General features: G+C 40.1%; 2 protein-coding genes across 2 annotated transcripts in view; one reads left to right on the top strand and one right to left on the bottom strand.

Annotated features, from left to right (window-relative positions):
* Nucleotides 1-205: 205 nt before the first annotated feature.
* Nucleotides 206-850, top strand: LOC148699724 (uncharacterized). Its single transcript, XM_088712895.2, has one exon. The coding sequence runs from the start codon at nt 206-208 to the stop codon at nt 848-850; it is 645 nt and encodes a 214-aa protein (XP_088569021.2).
* An 8886-nt stretch (nt 851-9736) lies between these two features.
* The window catches only part of LOC120104997 (uncharacterized), a 50159-nt gene continuing 36407 nt past the window's right edge, over nt 9737-23488 (bottom strand). The window contains exons 4-5 of the mRNA XM_039117014.2: nt 9863-9972; nt 9737-9770 (exon numbers count right to left, since the gene is read on the bottom strand). Of these exons, the coding sequence (XP_038972942.2) occupies nt 9737-9770; nt 9863-9972 (144 nt within the window). The remainder of the gene's footprint in view (nt 9771-9862; nt 9973-23488) is intronic.

Raw genomic sequence — 23488 nt, 5'->3', positions numbered from 1 at the left:
TACACCGGAACACCGGTGTGCGCGGCCCGTCGGAGCGGTGATGTTGATCGACGGATTGGAGGACGAGGCCGTGGCTGAAGATGGTGATGAGGTTGCTGAGGACGAGTCCCAAGATTTAGAGGCCAAGGAAGAGGACGTGCCAATTCAGATTTCATTGCATGCCTACTCCAAATCGGCGACACCGAAAACGCTACGCGTGGACGGCATGATCAAAAGATGTGTGGTGTGTATCCTCATTGATACGGGCAGTACCCATAATTTTTTGGATGAGAGGCTCGTCAAACAGACCGGTCTCATAGCAGAGCCAACATTGGGCTTCGACGTGGCATTGGGTGACGGAGCCACGTTGAGGGCGAAGGGCATATGCCGAGGCATCACTTTGACGATCCAGGGCAGCCAATTCAAGCTCGATCTCTATCCGTTGGCATTACGAGGAGCTGATTTGGTCCTTGGTACGCAGTGGCTGCAGAGTCTTGGCCTGGTTACATTCGACTTCGCCGAGATGTGGGTGACTTTCAGACGGAGCGGACGGCGAGTTAGATTGGATGGCATTCGGCCTAGCCCAAGGGCTGCACTTCAGCCCCTAGTCGGCTTGCCCGGACCCGGCGCGCACAGCTACTTGATGCAGCTCTTACCTCTGTCGACGGAGACCACGATGGAGGCAGGTATATCTATTGATTTGGCTGCTCTCTTACAGGGGTTCGCAGATTTATTTGAGGAGCCTCATGGTCTTCCACCCGAGAGGGAGCACGATCATCATATAGAGATTGTACCGGGAGCAGAACCGACGAATGTGAGGCCTTACCGCTACCCGCACGTTCAGAAGGAGGAGATCTCAAAGATGGTATGAGAGATGTTGGAGAGCGGCATCATTCAGCCCAATAGAAGCTCATATTCATCGCCGGTGCTGCTGGTACATAAGAAGGACGGGATGTGGCGATTCTGCGTTGACTACCGGGCACTTAACGCGATCACCGTTAAGGACCGATATCCGATTCCAGTCATCAAGGAGCTGTTGGATGAGCTTGCTGGTGCAGAATACTTCAGCAAACTTGATCTCCGTGCCGGATACCACCAGATCCGTGTCAGGCCCGAAGATGTGCACAAGACGGCGTTTCGGACACACGATGGCCATTATGAGTTCCGGGTGATGCCGTTCGGCCTCACCAATGCACCAGCGACCTTCCAGAGGCTCATGAATGACATATTCAGACCATTACTACGATGGTATGTCCTTGTATTCTTCGATGACATACTGGTTTACAGTCGTTCATGGCAGGAGGACCTAGAGCACTTAGAGGAAGTGCTGAAAATTCTGCGCAGAAATCAATTGAAGGTAAAGCGATCCAAGTGCCTATGGGCCGAGCCGAAGGTTGAGTACCTAGGCCATGTCATCTCTGCTGCAGGTGTGGAGCCGGACCAAGCAAAGATACATTGCATGACCGATTGGCCGCTACCCAAGTACCAAAAGGAGCTGCGAGGATTTTTGGGCCTAACCGGTTATTACCGCCGGTTTGTGGAGGGATATGGAAAGATCGCCACGCCACTGACCCTGTTGCTGCGAAAGGGCGAGTTTAGATGGACCGAGGCAGCGACGGAAGCGTTCGAGAAGCTCAAGGAAGCCATGACGACGGCCCCGGTTTTGGCGCTACCCGATTTCGCCAAATCGTTTGTAGTCGAGTGCGATGCTTCCGGTGCCGGCATTGGTGCTGTTTTGATGCAGGAGGGATGGCCAATTACTTTCATGAGCAAGGCGTTGTCCCCTAGGACCCGCTCGCTGTCCACATATGAGAGGAAGATGATGGCGGTCATCCATGCAGTCGCAAAGTGGAGGCCGTACCTTATCGGCCGCCGATTCATCGTTCGGACTGATCAGCAGAGCCTTCCATTTTTTCTTGAGCAGCGCATACATACTCCAGCCCAGCAGAGGTGGGTGTCGAAGCTTCTCGGCTACGACTATGAGATGGTGTACAAAAAGGGCGCAGAAAATCGAGTGGCGGATGCACTATCGCGCCATCCCGAGTCCGACGAGTTGGCGGCTTTGACTACGCCGGTTTTTCCTTTTATTTCAGACTTGAGGACCGCCACATGCCGGGATTCGGACCTAGTACAGATCCAGAGGGAGTTGGCAGCAGACTCGAGCAGTCATCCCGAGATGGAGGACCGAGATGGGTTGATTCTAGACCATGGGTTGATCCGCGTGCCCACCGATTCAGCCATGCGGCAGGTATTGATCCAGCACTTCCATGATACTCCTTTTGCTGGACACGAGGGATTTTTCAGGACTTACAAGAGGCTGAGCCAGAGCTGTACATGGGTAGGCATGAAGGCAGCGGTCAGAGCTTATGTACAGCAATGCGATGTGTGCCAAAGGGCGAAGGCGGATTCACTGCGACCTGCGGGTCTACTTCAGCCTTTACCGATTCCTGATCAGGTTTGGAAGGATGTGTCGATGGACTTCATTGAGGGGCTGCCATTAGTTCAAGGGTACTCAGTGATCATGGTCGTTATGGACCGCCTCAGCAAGTATGCCCACTTTTCGGCGCTCGCACATCCATTTTCTGCTCGACGGGTGGCAGAGGTCTACATACGGGACATTACTCGATTACATGGTATGCCTCGGACTATTGTTTCTGATCGTGACCGCATTTTTGTTAGCGCATTCTGGCAGGCTTACTTCAAACAGCAAGGGACGAAGCTTGCCATGAGCTCGGCTTACCACCCTCAGACCGATGGGCAGACGGAGGTGGTAAACCGCTGCATCGAGCAGTACTTGCGCTGTATGATTGGTGATCGGCCCCGAGAGTGGCTTTCTTATTTACCTTGGGCCGAGTATTCGTACAACACCGCTTTCCACTCAGCCATAGGGATGACACCCTTTGAGGTGGTGTATGGACGAGCACCACCGACGCTGCGAGTTTATGATCCACTGTCACATGCGGACCGAACAGAGGCAGATTTTGAGCTCTTAGACCGTGATGCTACCTTACGGCGGTTAAAGTTCCACATAACGACTGCGCAGAACAGGATGAAGCAGCTGCATGATCGGAAGCAAAGAGATCCAGTATACGAGGTGGGCGACTGGGTATACGTCAAGGTGCAGCCTTATCGACAGTTGACACTGCGGCCCATGGCGAACCAGAAGCTCTCTCATCGCTTCTATGGGCCCTTTTAGATAATGGAGCGCATTGGACCCGTGGCGTATCGCTTGGACTTGCTGACTACATCGAGAGTTCACCCGGTATTCCACGTGTCGCTTCTGAGGGCTCGGCTTGGACCCAAGACATCTGTCGGCCCAATCATACATGAGCCACCGGAGGACGAGGTAGTGGAGCCGGTTCGAGTGCTGGCGAAGCGCAGAATACGAGTAGAAGGACGACTGGAAACCTAGATACTAGTGGAGTGGCTGGGGAGGGCAGCAGACCAGGCCACATGGGAGTTTGAGACTGAGATACTTGATCGTTTCTCTGACTTCCGACCTTGAGGACAAGGTTAAGGGAAGCGTGGTGGAGTGATGCGGTTGGATCCACTAGACCGCCTCGGACTTAATCATTTGGTTATTTTTGCTTTTGAGTCCTTGATGTTAATTTTATTTCAGCATAGCCTTGCTCGGGTTAGCCGACTTGGCCTTTATTAGAGTCGCTTTGGATTTAGTTGTTTCTTGAATTCAATTAGATCTAGTCAAGTTAAGGGGTCAGGTAGCCACCTATAAATAGATGTGGTGAGCACCTATTTCAGCATGCAAAAATTAATTGAAAGGCTTTTGCCCTAGCTCTCTTCCCTTCTCTCTTCTCTTCTTGCGACGCTTTCCCCCTCTCCCTAGGCCGCCGTCCAAGGCCGCCGCCCCCTCCTTCATCCGGCTGCACCACCTTTGTCCCGAGAGGCCAGCCACCTCCTCCCTCTTCTTCCTCTCCTCCTTGATCCCTTCCAGCCTCTACAAACAACTCCATCCCGTTGGATTATCAGCCCGTCCTTTCCTGCGCAGTCATCAGTCGGAGGCTGATATCTTAAGATCCCGACATTCTCTCTAGACCCACACCTACCGCTGGAAAGCTAATGCGGAGATCTACAACATATCCAAAATTGAGATCGATCTAACGGATGGATCTTTAGAAATCGTGTCTGCAATCAGGTCGGAACTACCCTTCCAGAAATCAAGAAGAGTCAAGAATCTTGGGATACGGATCAAATTCTATCGGATCGCATCAGCTGATGTGGTAGGTGATATGTTGATGTGGCAGAGGATGTGGCTTCTTCTCAATGGGTCAGATTTAGGTTGAAATATGACAGATCTAAACCCAGATCCATGAAGAGGTTTCGCTCTTCATGAGGCTTTGGATCTGAAACCCTAGAGCATGGTTGTTAGAGAGGGAAAGGCCTATATTAGAGAGAAGGCACTTAAAGGGAGACAAGCAAGGCGCTGCAGGAGAGCAAGGGCAAAGAGGATTCAGGTAGCAACATCATTGACGATAGCAATGAACAAAGGTAGGCAGCCTAAGTTGATGGCGGGAAGCTGGAGCTCAGCAAGGTTATTGCTGAGGCAATGCTCAAATGAGGTATCTAGCTTCTTGAGGGCATCGAGGTCGAGCACCTCCACACCATAGCTCTATGACTTCTCCACAACCTCCAGGAGACAAAAGTTGGTCTTTCAATGTTGTTGGCAGTAGCTGACGGGTGGGGGCTTTATTGTGCTTCCTCTTGATGTAGAGAGCAGTAGAGGCCATTCATGGCAAAGGTCGTCAGCCATCGGCAGAGAGAGTGGAGATTAGAGAAGGGCAAGGTTGCTGGTTCTCGTGAAGGAGGAAGTGATGATGGGTCTCATCGGAATGGAAATGTCATGGAAATGATGTCATGGAAGAGGGGTTGATCATAGAGCGAAAAGGGCAGTGATCAGCGATGGTGGCTCAGGCTGCGTTGGCATCATCCTCAGCCTTGGCCTTCTTCCTCTTTCACATAAAGAAAGTTGGTGGTGGAACCAACCAAGATGTATGTCATCCGACCCAACCTCAGACTCTTTCTTCCCGACCTACATGGATGCAGATGAACATACCCTTGGCAGCCTTCATAGGGGACGGGGGCACAATAAATGTTGGATCTAAAGACCACAACCATGGTTGCAGTTATAGTGGCAACAATGGTGGAGGTGTATGCTCGGTTAGGCTTCTTGGTCTCACCATTGCCGAACTCATTATTGTTGTCAAGCTTTTTGGTGGAGAAGAAGGATCCAGCCTCACCGAGACATTGGTGCTCTGGTTGCATGGTAGAGAAGAAGCTAGGATCTTGGATCAATCCAAAGCTCCAAATTGACTGGAGGAAGAGAAGATATTCGATGAAGGAAGAAGACTAGGTACATTCTCATTTCCCATAGACAATGCTAATATGTTGCCTCCCAAATCCAATTTGCTAGATGGAAGGCCGCTAGTTGATCTATATTAGAGGATGAAGATCTAATATGCATTGGATAACCTAAACACAAGGAAGAAGAGTTCAAAGGTTGCCGAAGCTAATCCAGTTGGGTACCTCTTGATGTTTAAATAGGGCTTTGAGGAATAGCAAAAAAGAGAAGAGAGTATTGTAGAATAATTTGAGATGCATACTTGGTACCTCAGCCCCTTTTTATGGATATAGAGTCCTTGTCTCACTATGGTTGGACTCTTTAGAGTCCTAAGTCAAGTGGAGAACTATTTCTAGGCTTTTCTTATCTGAATCAGCTTAAGAATATAAGTTCAACTAAAACTAGTCCCTACTATGCCACATGTTAGCTTATGATTGGAAGATGAGATTTAGCCAAATCAATGATTATTTCAACTAGTTATATCTATTTTGAAAAAGTTACTTTCACTTTCAACTAGAAAAGAAATTCAACCCGAATTGTATAAGGGAGACCTTAGTAGTATAAATAGAGACTATGCAACTCGATTTATTATCCATAAATTAAAGAAAAAGAGACCTAGATCATACTTTCATCAATTTTTCTACTTTTTTTAAAAAGATTCGAGATGTGTAGGTTGAAAAATTATTTTCTTCTTCTTGATCGGATCACCAAATGAAGGAATAGAGTTAGATCTTAAATTTTCTTACAAAGACTTTATTTCAGTTGGGAGAAACCACTATTTCAACTCAATTCGCATATAGGAATTATTTCATGTGTAGGACCTTCTACATTACCTTATCTTTAAGAGATTTCCAATAAGATAATCTCCATGCAGGTATTGCATAACAAAATTTAGAGAAAGTATGATATCAACAAATGATGTTTTCACATTTGCATCTGTCCAGAAATTTCGTCCATACTAAAGCAGGATACAACAATAGCATGCGAATAGCTTCATAATTGATATCTTTTCCTATCTTTAGGATTGCATATGCTCTATTACTTAACATGTAATACAATAGGGGTGTGTAAAAAAGGGGCCAAACTACGAACCTAACCTAAATCGGTCTCTTTGATTTAGTTTATATCCTTTTTTTTAAAAAAATTGGTATGGTGTTGGTTTGAAAAAGTCTTGAAATAAAAATATTCAATTCAATTTCTATTTGAGTTTTTAGAAAACTGATTCAAATCGATCCGACTTGACCCCTATTCAACCCACATATACATATATATATATATACACACACATACATATATATATACATATATTTATGTATATATACATATATATATACATATATATATACATATATATATATATACATATATATATATATATATATACATACATACATACACACACGTTCAAACCAACTTGGCCTGAACCCAACCTGGCCCATATGTATATATAAGTATACACATTCAAACCGAACCGACCTAACCCGACCCATATGATATACGTGCATATATATTCTTTTTTTTTTTATATACATATTTAGACTTAGTCTAGTCCATTTAGTCCAGCCAATTGAACATCAATATTATATTAAATAAAATTTTTATATTTTGACTTAGCCCAATCCATGCAGTCCAACCCATTGAACATCAACTCAATAAACTTAACCAAACTAAACCAAATTTTTTGGGTTTGTTTGAACCCCCTTATTTTAACAAGTCAGTTTAGTTTTGGTTTCAGTTTGAGAAAACCGATTTTAATCAGTTCAATTCCAAAAATAATCCTAAACTAACCCAACCCAAACAAACCATGCACACCCTTATATACATATGTGGGTGCAAAGTCCTAATTGGATTAAGGCCATACACTACTTCAAAAGGATTACAACCAGTAGTTTGACTTGCGAAACGGTTGTAGGCAAACTCCTCCTAAGATCCCACTGACGAATGTTTTTACCCACTCACGGTTTGGTGCTTCAACTTTCTGCCCTCTTCTACCACGGCCTCGACTAGCCATGATGCTATGATACCAATTTGATGTCGAAAAAATAAAAGGAAGAGAAGACAAACAACGAGCAAACCAAAACTACCTAGAATTTGAGCATAATGGTAAAACCAATTTTTTAAGGACAAGGACAATGGATAGATAAAAACTCACTACCCAAAGAAATCCACCCAAGGGATACAAAGTTTGATGGAAAAAAAAACTCACCACCCAAAGAAATCCATCCTTGGAATACAGAGTTTTAATTATCACTACTCACAGACAATCTCTCTGAGATGCATAGCAAGAGCATGCTCACCAGCCAAAGAAATGCTTAGAGATACAGAACACCCAAAAGAAGGAACCCATCAAGCCAAAGGCTTAATCCTTAATTCACTCAAACTTGAAATTAAATTTTCTAAAAATATAACATAGGGCATCTCTTTATATATACACATTTGGAATGCTTTTCAAGCAATTACAATCAATAATCCTAAATGTAAGGAGAAAGAAAAACACCATAAGAAAAAAGATCATAACCAAAAACATGAGAAAAAGCATCCCAAACTTAAAAAAAGGAAAAAACATCATAAATAGGCTTTCCAAAATTTACCTTTATTTAGGTATAAATCAAAAATAAATTGCCATAATCCCTGGTTGAAAAAGACTCTCCTTAAGCACCCGTGTCAAAATTGCCATAGACAAAATTTCTTTTTTGTTCTGCCGTTTGAAAAAAACTCTCCTTAAGCACCCGTGTCATGAAATTTGCCTCCTATAATAGCCATCATTCTAGCATCAATAAGGAACCTTATGAAGCCCTTTATGAAAGAAAGTGCAGGTCTCCGCTACTGGGATGATATTGGTGAAAAGAAGTTATTGGGTCCTGAGTTAGTCCAAAATGCCAGGAAAAAAATTTATTGATCAAGAAAAGATTCAACATAGCTCAAGATAAACAAAAAAGTTAGGCAGATAAGAAAATAAGAGAAATAGAATTCCAAGTGAGTGACTTTGTTTTCTTGAAGGTTTCACCCTCAAAAGGTATCATGAGACTTAGGAGACATGGTAAGCTGAGTCCTCGCACATCGGGCCCTTTGATATTCTCGATAGAGTAGGAGAGGTTGCTTATAGATTGGCCCTGCCGCCTGAGCTATCCAATGTATACAACGTCTTCCATGTTTCTTTACTAAGAAAGTATATTCTGGATCCGAGTTATATGGTGGAGTATGAGCCATTGCAAGTTGAAGAAGATTTGACTTACAAAAAGCTTTCCATATGTATTATTGATCACAAGGAGCAAGATTTAAGGTGGTGCAGTATTTCCTATGGGAAGTTCAGTGGAGCAATTATTCAGAAAGGAAGTCTACTTGGGAGCTTGATGAAGAGATGAAAGCTAAGTATCCACAGCTTTTCAAAACTTCATGTATGCTAATTTTGAGGACAAATTTTTTTGAAGGGGGACAGAATGTGAGAGCCTAGTCCATTGACCGTTTTGCACTTGTTTTGGGCTTGTGGGCCGGCCCGAAGAGGCTAGCCCAGCCCTTCATGTGCACTGCATGTGACGAATTGGAAGAGGACAACTCTGGCAAAGATTCTCCTTCCTCCCCGATTTTGATCGCGATCGCGATCGAAATAGCTATGTTCCAAGCCAATCTAAACACCGAAAAGCTCGAATTTTTGCCTAAATAAGACTCCCCATCCTCCTCCTTTGAGACCCATCAATGATTAGGGCTTGGGTTCTCTCGATTTCAAGCTTCGTTCTTGAAGTTCTTCCTCCAATTTTTGTCGAAAAGAGTCGTCGGGAAGCCTCGCCGGACTGAGGGATGAGTTCTCTATCTTTTTCTCTTCCTTCCATTATGTTTTGGGCCTTCGTTCCCATGGATAATATTTCAATTTAATAGGTACATTGTATCATTATCTTGATGTTTATTAGTTAACCCAAAAAATCAACAAAAGAGGGACACATGGCATGTACATGGATGATGACACATCCCAAACTTGCTACACAAGCTAGACATGTGAAAACATTTTTGGCCCTCATGACTTGATATCAATAATGTCACATTTTTGGCCCATCATGGAGCATAGATAAAGTCACATGTCCAACCCATGATAATGCATCAATGATGTAATATTTCTATCCAATAACGGAGTATCGCGAGCATCATATTTTCAGCCCATAATGAAATATAGACGTTGTCATCTTTCCAGCCTATAACAAGGCATCAGTACTATCATGTTTTCAATCCATGTAAAGGCACCGACGATGCATAGCTAGTCGATAGGATTTATACCAAATTCAATTTATCAAGTGTTCAAATTCACATCCAAACATAATCAAAATCATTTTTCTAAGCTTTATAATAGAGTTATAGTTCTAAAGTTTTCCAAACTTGTTCCATGATAAAAAAAAATCCAAACCACAACTAATCATGAATACTGTTTTCATTTAAAATAATCCTAGCCAAAACCAAGAATATGAGAATCTCACAATCAAAACAAAAGTTTAATAGCTTAATAAATCACAAAAAGGATGTGCTAAGGATACTTACCTCAAGACATCTAATCTATTGACTTGCAAAGTGCAATTGATGATAATCCAATTCAAGTGGTGCACAGTCTTAACAACATCCAAAAACACCGAAACAATCCCTTCAACAACCTAATAATTATTTACAGCATATCAAAATACAACCTACATTTGCATACAAATGATTTCCTAGAATTATTTTGAAAGTCTTGGTAAAGGTCACTAGACCCAAAATAGAGTCAAGGCACTACCCAAATAAGACCTCTCTATCTTTTGAATTGACCAATTATAATAATAATAAAATCCAGAAACAGATTTTTATATATTTATATGTACAACACAATATGCCTCATGATCTACATTTAGAGTCTAACCATATGGTTCCATATTCTGAATTTCAAGAAAATAATTTACTGAATTTTAACTTCTGAAATATTGTATCCTCAGCAGAAAACTAACAAACAGAAGTTTTATTTTGTAGAACTGAAATTAGAGAAATATAATATTAAATAATATACTATTCGGTAGTTGAATTTGCTAAAATTTATTGTACAAAAATTACTGTGTGTAGTTCTTTATTTGCAGAATTGAAGACACTGAAATGTAATGAACAAAAACTAATAATTTGAATATTACTTTGCTGAAATTTATTGCTTAGAAATTAAGTACATGTTTTTCAGTTTGCAGAAATTAAAAACATATTCCTTTTGCTGGAAACTAATTTTGTGGAATTTATTTTGTACAGAATTCTTTTTTTTAACCAATTAATATTTAAAAAAGTATTTGCATGTAAAAATAATATTAGAGAGGATAGAAATGTACCAGGAGACCCTCTATCTGTTATCATGGAATCACACCCTCCCTTCACTGCTTCACATAGGATGACATGTTAGCGCAAGGGACATTCCCATATTTTCTCCTATTTATAATATGAAAATATCCATCTCAGGATCTTATTCTGTGCTCATTTGACTATCGTACTGAACTGGCTCAATTGTTGGATATTAAATAAATAATTAGCATGGAGAAAAATTGAACTCAAGACCTCCAGTAAATCCGACCTCCAGCAAATTAAACTTAAAATTTATAATAGATACATATAAGATATGCTGAACCAATTTGAACCAGCATGATACTAGGTTGGCACAAAGGTGGTTTCACTCATTCTGCTCAATTTGGGGCAAATCAGGCTCCTACTCTTTTTCTCTTCTTCTTTCTTATTGTCAATCTAACCTTGGGGAATATCTATCACAGAAGCAAGGGTAGTGTTATAGAGGGCTAATCAACTATTTCTCCTCATTTTGTTTGCATGAGTTTGTTAGTTGATATGAAGGCTTTTATGGTTATTGATTGCACAATACTAGGAAAAAGGACAGCAGAAGACTTCTTCTACCTTCTTGACTTTTCAGCTTGTATATGTGATAAATTAACAAGAAAAAACATATTTCGAAAAGAATTCAAATCCTCGCACAAAACAGGGGAAGAGCATAAACTAGAACAAAGTAGATTTTTCTTCTTCTTCTTCATTCCAGCACTACAAACAAGTTCTCATACGTGGGTAACTAACAACATATTAAGTAAACATAAGAACTTAGTTAAACATAACAACAAATAATATTGTGTACAGTAAATTCTAGATTTCTAGCACACTAACGTCAACATGCGCTTATACAAGCTCCAAAATACAAGCCAAGAACTTATACAAAAGAAAGAAAAATTAGAGAAACACCACCTTTACTTTAACCAATTTGCATTGACATCTTCTGGGCTTTAAAATTTTTTATTTGGATCCTTTGAGTTACCATCATGGCCAAAGATGATTCTGCTGTTCATGACCATTAGCAGAGTGGTGTTATGTGCCCATCACCTGATAACTTAAATTTCTTTTAGGACTAAAATTCCCCTAGAATAATTAACTACTTTTTAAGATTTTCGATACACTATATATGATTAGCAATGCTGATTTTGTCGAGTATTGCTACCACAATTATAGTGAAAATAGGAAATAAAAAATCTGGTCATGTCCATCTTGAAGAAAACATCCACCAAGGTAATCACGTCAAGCCAGGCACTGTGAGCTAGAAGATCTGAAATACATCCAGCACTTAATGGGTTTACTCGTTCTGAGCATACTATGGTGTTTAAAATTATTGTATCTCTTGGCATTTTACCAAATACTTGTCGTGTATATTAGCCGAACCACAGATAGGATCGTCTAGATGTTGGTGGGGGGATGATCGTGAATGATAGCATAGAGAGGAGGCAGGGTAGAAAGATAATGGCTAGCGGTAGCAAAAGATTGCGGCTTGCAACTAAGGGAGAAGAGAAGGGTGTCTGCACTACTCCCAATGCCTTATATTCCATTGACCTCAAATCAACATCATCAAATGTCTCCACACTTTGTTCCTTGTTGTGAAAACATTGAATCACTTTTCGTTTACTAATAAATAGGCATTGCATGAAGAACTGAAAGGTAAAATAGGATTGAGTGGAGCAAACCTATAAGGTGGAATATTCCTCTCTTCAGTATAAAAGAAAATCACCATCAGATGTAACTCCAAGATTATTCTACCTCCAAAATTTGGTTTCAAGGATGTCACACACATGATGTCCTAAATTTCTAAAACCAAAAAAAACTTCTTATGATCATAGTCAAGTGCTACTTGGGTTGAGGCTTGAACATAGCCCGACTTCATAGATAAAACTTAGTTCTTGAGTCGAGCTTGCACTTATTCATTATTTTCTTGGATCAAGCTTGATATAGTGTTAAAGATTATTATTTATTGTTTATTATTATCCTTGATCAAGTTTCATATATTGGTATAGCGGTACAAGGCAAGGACAAAAAGGAAAGCGAAGAAGGTGTGATAGGAGCAAGGAGGTCGCAAGGGTGGGCTTGAAGTGGAGGTCAATTCAGATAACAATTCAAAACTCGGACAGTAGAGTTTATTGGGCATTGAGGTTCGGTTCTCCGCCTCCATCTCCAGGCGATGGAGGAGGCGTGAGAAGAATTGTGGAAGGCGGAGGCGAGGAGGAGAAAGAGGCGGAAGATAGTTGAGATTGATTCATAGAGAAGGGGTAGCACATGAGAAAGGTGAAGCAAGATGAAGAAGGAGGAGGTGGAATAGAATAATATAATTTAGGGAAGCGAAAAGGATTACGTAAAAGGCTTAAGAAGAATATAATATTTTAATCTTTCGTGATGGCTCACTAATAGCATGGGATGGTGGATGTGTTGTAAGATCGCATTGGATCAATATGGAAACTCAATTGACCCATTAAAAGTTTTTAAAGCCGAGGAGGTATGAGTGCAAAACGATCAGAATAGAGAGGGTGTTTCTATAATTTTTCCAAAAATAATCGGTGTGTTACTACATTGTTGTCCACTTGGGGCAGGACTAGTAAAAATCGATGCGCTTTCTGAAATCTCAACTATTTGGACCTGAATCTAAAGAGAGGGGTGGCCTAGTTCATGAGACTCTCACAGCTGCAGAATTTGGAGAGGGTCATATCACACAGCCTTATCTTCTTCGCTTACCAAGAGATTGTTTTCATCTTTTATGCTGATGAACTTCAGGCTATAATGAAGCAAGTTTATTGTTATGCCAAAATTCACCCTCTTGGATCCAAATCCAACTGGTCCTTACATATTTAGGGTTTGGTCACAAGTTTAGACTACAATTCTCTATAAATCTAGGTAGATTGGGAGGTGCCAGAACCTCACCCAGTAGCATGCCTACTAATAACATAGGATATGGTAGGATTCAAAACCATGCACAGTAGCTTGTCCAGGCTCGTCATATTATATAGAAACAAGCCAACCAGCCAACGCATGGCTTGATTCGGCTCGTTCATAGCTTAGTTTTGCAGTTAACCGTAATTCTCCCGAATTTTTCACTAGAAAAAGGTGAAGAATTTTGTAGAGTGAGTCCGTTGACAAGCACTGCACCGAGATACTGTTTGGCTTCTTAAAAATACAAAATGCTCGGCCTAGAAGGCAACACCTAGTGCGGGTTCTCAAATCCCGTGGCCTTTGTCGAGCTCTCCTTGCAAGGTGGCCCACATTTTGGTTCTTAAGACTCCTGGACAACTTGGAGACTCCTCAAAGGCACCAAAAGGCAGCGCATTCTAATGCGATGTTTTGGGTCTTTAAAATCTTCTCATTTTATCGAGGAGCCGAAAGTGCAATAAAGAAGGGACCTTCCTTCGAATCTTGTTCCAACTTTACGGGTTCAAACATTCAACGTGACGCGCGTAGCATCCATGCTTCCGAGCGCCGACAAAGGCAGACATTCATCACGGAGCATCCATCGTTGCCGATACTTTTAAGGTGTCGGCAACTAAAATTTTTATTCTCACATGGCCGATATTTTTATAGTGCTTTCGAAAGAACCAATAATAAAATTACTAATATTTATAAGCATCGGTATATACGTTAAAAAATATTAATAAAAAGTCAAATTTTTCTTAGTGATCATGAGCTCTCCTACTTTATAGAGGTATTAATGGATAGCAAGAGAATTATTTAAAATAATTATTTTCAATTAATTAGTAAAATACAAGCAAAATACCTCTGATTCAGAGGATATGACAAAAAATAAATATAAGATATTAAAAACTAAATATTGATTTACATTTAAAAAAAATAATATATCACCATCAAATATGTGATATAAAATTACTTTTTATGTCCAAAGCCCCATACTCGGTCATAAGGATAACGAAGTCTTTAATAATAAGTACGGATGCAAATGGGCCAGGTCAACCTGTGACCCGACTTACATAAAACCCGATCCAACCCGAATTTTAGGACCCGCGGGGCCGGATCGGATCCTAAATTTGGAGCTGTTCTATTTTTTGGGTCAGATCGGGTCCACCCAATTTTGATTCGGACCTAGACCTGATTCGACCCATTTTTTGGATCAGTTTTATACTATTATATAGTAGAATTTTGAATATAAAAATACATAGATCCGGATCCGACTCGAATCCGATCCGATTCGAATGATCCGTCGGGTCAAAATTTATAGGCATGGACCCGATCCGACCCGAGCCGATTTTTAACTGGATCGGATCTGGGTCTAAAATTTAGATCCGAACAAAAAACCGGATCAGATCGGAGTCAGTTAGAATCCAACCCGATCCGACCTACTTGCAGCGCATAAAAAAAATAAAATTATCAAGACTGCAACAATGCATCCTCACCTTATTTCTAATGTAATGAAAAGAATCTTTCCTAATCACTGACTACCGCAAAAAAAAACCCTTCTAACTACGTTTCTCTGGACTCCAGTCGGATGCCCTCCCTTCATTTCCTTGTTGGTGTCAGCCATTCCCTCTCTCTCCTAATCACTAACATCCAAGAAAAGGGCTTCGGATGGGAATGACACTCATCTGTCAGACAACTTTTGGATACTTCAACATACTTAGGCCCTGTTTGGGGGAGCTTTTGGAGGGCCAGAAAGCACTTTCTGGCCCTCCAAAAGTACTTTTAGATGAAAAACTGTGTTTAGTAAATTTTTCAAAAAGCTGTTTCAGCTTTTGCGGGAAGCTGAAAACAGCTTTTGGGAGGAAGCTCCAATTTGGAGCTTTTAGGAGGAAGCTGTTTCAGCTTTTTCGGAAAGCTGTATTTTTGACAAAAATGTCCATATTAAAATAACATAATTACATAGTTTATCCCTGTATAAACCTAAAAATCTGCTGGAGCCAAGAACCCAAGCCGTCAGACTCCCTTTCGTAAGAAAATGTATTTTTCTTTTCAATTTTTGTATGCATCTCTTGAACCACATTTTAGAAGAAAAAAATTTTATTCCTTTTCCATACCTTTCAAAATCAATCTATTGTTTTTTTTTTTTATCATCAACCTCGCGGCCCACGCTGAGGTCCTCCTCGAGCGTGGACCACACAGAAGAGCCCCTGGACCGCGGAAAATTATTTTATGGAAAATTATGGGAAATTATTTTATACTAATAATTATAATATTTTATACCTTTATTTTTGTATTATACTATAAATATAATATCATATTATATTATATCATAATACATTAATATGTTATGTTAAATAATTTAATATTATGTTATATTATGAAAAATTAATTTATACTAACAATTATAATATTTTATACCTTTATTTTTGTATTATACTATAAATATAATATCATATCATATTATATCATAATACATTAATATGTTATGTTAAATAATTTAATATTATGTTATATTATGAAAAATTAATTTATACTAATAATTATAATATTTTATACCTTTATTATTGTATTATACTATAAATATTATATTATATTACATTACATTATAATACATTAATATGTTATTTTAAATAATTTAATATTATGTTATATTATGGAAAATTAATTTATAATAATAATTATAATATTTTATACTTTTATTATTGTATTATACTATAAATATAATATATATTACATTATATCATAATACATTAAAATGTTATGTTAAATAATTTAATATTATGTTATATTACCAAATATTAATTTACTCTAATAATTATATTACTATTATGCTATATTAACATAATATTATTTTATATTACAATAATATTATACTATATCGTATATTTATGTATTAATTTATGTTATGTTTTATTATGTTCTGTTGTATAATACTATGCAATGTCCTTTATGGTAATTTTGTCATATAAAAGTACTTTCTCAGCTTATTTACCAAACACAAAACAAAGTACCACAGCACTTTACAAATGTAGTTACCAAACAGCAAACAGCTTTTTATAACAGCTCTACTTCAGACAGCTCTACTTCCAACAGCTCTACTTCCAACAGCTCTACTGCCAACAGCTCCCCCAAACAGGGCCTTAGCATGCTGCAGAGGTCTCTTCCATCTTTAATGCCCATTTATATCCATTCCTACAAAGCTGTCTTCAATCTTTATTCTTCCCATCAAAACTCCTGGAAAGAAACAAACGAATAGATTCTTTCAAAGGGAGCCTCTGGTGGTGGTAAACTCAATACCTGGTCATCAGTTTAATGAGTTTGGATGTGCTTCCCGTCGAGAATTTTCATGACGACAGCATCCCCGCTCTCCACGTGGTGCGCATATTTCATCCTCCCAAAGTTCTCCCCCTCCTCCTATTCTTAACCATGGCCAATTATTAAACTTTACAAATAATCAAGGAAGAAAAAAACCCTTCCCGATATACCAAAGTATTTTAAATATACTTCTCAAAAGAGGCTTGCGAATGGGAAAGAGCCTCATTTAATTGGATGACTTTTGGATGCTCTAGCATCCTTCTAATCGTGTACTTCACAAGTTGCTAAGAACTCCATTTAGGAGAAAAAGAAAAATAAAAATTATATTTAGATAGAAGAGGGCTCTACCTCTCCACAAAATTAGGGCTGAAAATGATCGAATATAGATCGAATATTGATATATCTATATTTGTGTCTATATTTTTCAATGAATATAAATATGAATACGGATATTGAACGAATATCAATTTAATATCTATATTTGTTCTAAAAAAATATAGATAATATTAAACATATCCATATTTATTATAAACGGATACAAATACGAATCAGATATTAAATATATACATATTTTTTTATCTGAAAACAGATATAAATAGGATATTTTTTTGTATTAATTAAATTTTGAGGAAAATTTAATAGTGAAAACTAGCGATAAACATATGATCATAAAGAAAGGATTCAATTAAAAAAAAATTTTAATAAACATTCATCAACAATTAAATAATCATAAAAGATATATTCAATAAAAAATTATAATTTCAGCAAGCATTCATCAAAAGCAAAAAGTAAAATTTTAATGAAAGCAAGAATTCAAAAATAAAAACCATAATGACATATTCATAAAAGATAAATTTAATTAAAAAATTATAATTTTAGTAAATATTTATTACATAAAAGAGAGATAGTCATAATTCAAAACTCTCTTTAAAGCAAGAAGTAGATCATAGAATTCTAAGATATTTAGAAACAGAAATAAAGAGTATCTTATATTGAGAATTCAAATGATCATGAACATTCTTCCTAGTTAACATGAATATATATTCATCCATACTCATAATAGAAGTACCTAAATATAAATATGAGAAAATAAGAAAGTCAATTAAGATATATGAATATTCCAAAATAATAATCATTCAATATATATATATATATATACTTACTTTCTCACTAGAGCTCCTATATTCTAGCTTCATCTAATGACACAATTATGATAAGGAGAACTATAATATTATATCAGATCTATGGCATCCAATATTAAAAGAGCATGGATTTAAATGATAAGTGAATCAATAAGTAGCATAATGCCCATAATACAAATGATATAAGAGCAAGGATTTAAATATATAAATAGCATCAAAAACACAACCACCATCCACCATAGTTAATCTCATTTAAAGATAAACTTCAAAGACATCCCAACACAAATATCTTTAGAAAAGTTTCATAAACTAATAAGTAGAATAGTTCAATTTAATGGAATGACATCATGTAACAATCTTCAATGCTCCAATCATCCTGTAATAAAAATGATAATATTAGTATAATAGTTTCAACATATATAAACAAAAAGAATATACTAATTTTTTAAAATGATGTATCATATTCATTTACTTTATCATAGTATATAAATTGATGTTTATTTGTTTGAGTCTTCAACAAAAATAGAATAGATATCCGACACAACTGAAGAATCAAGATCATGAATAATAGATTCAATAGTACCTAAAACAAAATTTAAAAATAACTAATAAACTACTATAAATAAATTAAATTTTACAAAAATCTTATATAAAATACAATAATTACCTTTTTTCTCATAGCTTAGCCAATCTTGAGGACAAATCACAGCTTCAACAATATCAGGATCTAATGAACTTCAGAATGCATCTATCACTCATCTACGTATACTAAATGTTGATTTCGATGCCACCATAAATACTGAAATTGCTAAAATATCTCTTACAATTCAACCTAAGATAGGATACTTTGGGCCATTATATTTCACCAGCCTAAATATCAAAAACATCAACTTCAACCTATGGCAATAAAGGCTCCTCCACATATATATATCTAAATCTATTTTCACTCGTTGCTGCTGTGTGTTCTCCTTCAAAAATTATGCAAACCTTATTTTTCTTCCTGCCATCTCATGAAACTCACCAAAAATATATTCACTACCTCTCGATGAACCAATATCATCCATAAGTGAATGAAAGAGTGTTGCCCAGATAGACAACCCAAGAGGGGGGGGGGGTGAATTGGGTTTTAAAATAATTTGAATAATTAAAACGATGTGGTTGACTAATTAAAAACTATTGCAAGTTATTTAATTAATGCTAAGTGCTGTGAGTGATGTGAGGGGAAGAAGAAGAGAGACAATCCAACACAAACACAAGGTTTTATAGTGGTTCGGAGCTAACCCTTGCTCCTACGTCCACTCCCCAAGTCTCACTTGGGAATTCACTATAACCCCCTTGGATTACAGCCGGTTGTTTTCCAAGCTCACAACCAAACTTGTTGTTTTACGAGCTCACAACGAACTCGGTCGGTTTTTCCAGGCTCACCGACTAGAACCGCTCCGATTGTTTTTCCGGGATCACAATCAAACCCTTACACACGTTGGTTTTAACTCGGCTCACCAACCAACCTCAATCTCCTTGATTCAATCCCCGATTGAACCAAGTAAATACAAGTTGTTGAAAGAAAACAGAAAATGAGCTTCTCAAAAAGCAGATGAAAACAATATGAACAATAAATGAAGTTAAGAAGCCTCAAACGCTTTTAGATTGGAGATGAGGAATGGCTTCTTAAACTTCTGGTCTCCTCTAGAAAGAGTAGTCGACTTGAATGCAGGAGAAGGAGGCTTTAATTGCTGGGAAGATGTAGTTGGAAGCAGTAAATGCAGATCTTCCTCTTTTTCGTTGAAGAGCACGTTGCGGAGCTTGAATGCTTGATTAGTTGGAGTGGAATGGTTGTTCTCTCCCTTGCTACAGTCCTCTGTGGCTATTTAAGCCAACCCCCACGGAAACTAGCCGTTAGAGTGCTTTTTCTGCCCGTTCTGAACACTCTGCGCAGCCTGACAATATGACCGTTGGTGGGTTGGAGTCGACTCGCGCGATCAGGAGTCGACTCGGCTGTAGCGGGAGTCGACTCAAGCTTTTTCGGAGTCGACTCGGCAACTGTTCCAAATTTGAATTAAAGTTGCCTTCACGACTGGGAGTCGACTCGTCTTGACCTGGAGTCGACTCGTCAACTTCTGGAGCTGACTTGGCAATTTTTGGAGTCGGCTCATCCACTGAAGTCCGTGGATCCAATTTTGAATTTTGTCCACTCGAGTCGACTCGACTGTCCTGGGAGTCGACTCGAATCTCAGAGCCCGAACTTCCGATCCTCTGTCTTTTGGCTCGTCCAGTCTTGGAGTCGACTCGAACTTCCTTGGAGTCGACTCGGCTCTCAGTTTCCGAAAGATGGTCTTCTGCCTTTTGACGTGAAGCTGTCTTGGAGTCGACTCGAGCTGTCTGGGAGTCGACTCGAATCTCAGAGGCAGTAACTTGGTTTTCTGTCTGTCTTGGGGTCGCGGTGTCTTGGAGTCGACTCGCGTATTGCGGGAGTCGACTCGAATCTCAGAGTCCATAAAATGCTCTCTGACTTTTTCTTTGTGTACCGCTGAGAGTCGACTCTTGCTTTCTCTGGAGTCGACTTGCCACCTATCGGAGTCGACTCGCGTTCCACTGGAGTCGACTCGAATCTCAGACCCGAAAACTGTTCTCTGACTTTTCTGCCTGTGACTGCTTGGAGTCGACTCTTACTTCCTTGGAGTCGACTCGGTGAACATCGGAGTCGACTCGCGCACTTCGGGAGTCGACTCGCTGACAGGTTTTGAGTTGAAGCTTTCTGTCCTTCTGTCTGTTCTCAGTCGGAGTCGACTCGTACTTATCTGGAGTCGACTCGAGCTCGTGCTAGTGAACTTGATATGCTTGGAGTCGACTCGTGATACTCGGGAGTCGACTCGAGTCTCAGACATTGGTTCAAATAGACTCCTTAACTTATCCAAAAATTATGAACCAAGTCTTGGGACACTTAGACAGAATTTTCACTGAAACACTCAATTGAATTCATTAGTAATCAAAAGATATACTCAAATGCTTTGAGCTCATCAAATCAAATGGGGTTTTAATCAATCACTCCACAATCTCCCCCTTTTTGATGATGACAAAACTTTGAGTATATGTAAAATGAATTGCTCAATAAATAATGAAATAAAATCCATAAATGAATTCAAATATCTGGAAATTCAATTTATCCAAGCTTGAAAGGAGTGAAACAATAAATTTCGGAGTTAAAGCTCCTCCTTTCATTTGGAATTATATAAGCCTTCATATTATGCAATCAATTGTTTGGCTTATATGTCATTAATGATTTAGTTTGATTAAAATTCAGATTCTCCCCCTCAACATATGCATTCAACTATGTTTTGATTCTCTGAATTTCCTTTTAATGCTTTGAAGTTTTTGAACTGAATTTTTTGTATTTAGAGGGAAAATCTGTCAATTTGTTCTTGTGTAGGATTCAGCTAATCTCCGAATATCCCTTGAATAGATTCTGGAGATTACTCCATTAGGAGCCCCAAAAGAGAGATAATGAGCCTCGAGGTACCGAATCCACTTAGAACAAATTTGTGTGTTTTTAAGAGTTTTATGTTTTTATTGATTTCCATTGATTTCTTTTACATATTTCGCCCCTTTTACATACTTTATACATATTTCTCCCCTTTTTTTTTACATATTTTATTTCTCCCCCTTTTTGTCATCATATCAAAAAGGAGGTAATCACACACAATCAATGGCACAACCAATCATCAAATGGCACATAATTGAAGATAAAATGTCTACTCATTGTATTGATATGAATGTGAATACATGTGAGAATACAATAAGTAAAGTAAAACAAGACAAAACACAAAAACATCTATGGCCTCCTCGAGGATGAGGCACCTCCTCTCGAGGATGTGGGTCCTCCTCTCGTGGATGTGGCTCCTCCTCTCAATCGGCTCTGCTCCATGAGGAGAGTGACTGCATCTGTAACATGGCCAAGCTGCGTGATAATAGACGTAGTGGCTCTGCTATGTGTAGTGGAGAGCTCAGTCACCGACGTCTGAAGCCCAGTCACCGACGTCTGAAGTGCGTCCAGCTTGTCGATGAGTACATTCGACAAGCGCTCGGCCCCCTCGGTGGTGGTGTGCATGTCACGACCTATGTCCTCTCGCATCTGTCGAGTGGTGCTCGTGACCTCACTCATGCTGTGGAACTGGGCCTGGACCAAACTCCGGACATTGTAGATCTCTTTCCGTACATGAGCCGTCATGTCAGTCACGGCTGTCAAGGAAGGGACCAACTGAGAAGATACGGGTGCAGGAGTGGGAGCAGGCACCGCACCTCGGAGCTCCCGAAGCAGCTCATCCCTCACATCTCTGACTATCTCCTGTCGCAGCTCCCGGAGCTGCTCAGGATCAATCCGGACCTCCATGGATGGTGGAGCCGAGGAGGAAGGTCCGGCGGAGGTGGTAGGAGCAGGAGGAGTGGATGGAAGGTCTGGATGGTCTGGAAGGTCTGGGAGTCTGAATCGGGCTCAGGACTGGGTGAAGGTCTGGTGGTCTGAGCGGTGAGGGTAGACTTCCTAACCCATACCCCCTCTCTCTTCCGAAACCCCATCCTGTGTAGGGTCCCCGCACGCGTGCGATCAGTCCATCGCAAAGCGCGAAAGGGCTCCCCCTCAGGAATGGGAACCTCGTACTCCCTAAAAAGAAGGGTGAAAATCATGCCGTATGGGAGGGTGAGCCTAGGTCTATCTAGGGGCTCACACATATACCTATAGATGAGCTTAGGGAAGTTGATTGGGGTGTCCTGAAGGATATAGAACATAAGAGCTAGGTCTCTCTCATTTACAAAATCAAATCTCCCTGTCTTAGGAAAGATGGACCTAGACAAAATACTCAAGAGGATCCGCACCTCAATCGGTAGTGAGCTCGCGGATACCTCGTCTAGAGGTGACTGGGGTGGATGTCCTAGAACGGCCGTAAGGGCCTCAACCCTATCCTCAGGGTGTGCGGGAGCCACCCCTGCTAATGGAAGGTGGAGGATGTGGGCAATAAGATCCTCCGTGACACGCAAAGGGACACCGGCTACTGTGCCCTCGATACCTCCATCTCCCCGATGGACGGTACCATAGAACTCTCTAATAAGGCCCGGGTATGTGGGGAGGTCCAGTGTAAGGAAGTACTCTAGGCCCTGGGCCCTAAGTCTATCACCTATGGTGAACCCTTCCCGGGAGAGGAAGTCGAAATCGACATACCTCCCGGTGGAGACGACCTTCCCGGCCAATGGCCTCGCGGGAACCGCCCTAGGCGGGGAACGAGCCGGAGGTGGTTGCCTCGCGGGATCGTGCCGCGCCTTGGAGCGCCGCTCGGGACCGGCCTCGGGTCGGGACCTCTTCCTAACTACGGTCTTACGCGGCATTTTGACCTAAACTGAGAGGAAAAACCTAGAGGACGGTGAAGGACCGACGGAAAAGACTCGGAACCGACCGGGAATGACCTAGGAAGGGAGGAGAACTCAATGTCCG

This window comes from Phoenix dactylifera, chromosome 16, assembly GCF_051530095.1.
Source record: "Phoenix dactylifera cultivar Ajwa chromosome 16, Ajwa_hap1_PhDact_Kaust_v1.1, whole genome shotgun sequence".
Classification (NCBI taxonomy): Eukaryota; Viridiplantae; Streptophyta; class Magnoliopsida; order Arecales; family Arecaceae; genus Phoenix; species Phoenix dactylifera.
The sequence above is the reverse complement of the archived record's forward strand: the minus strand, read 5'-3'. Positions and strand labels throughout refer to the sequence as shown.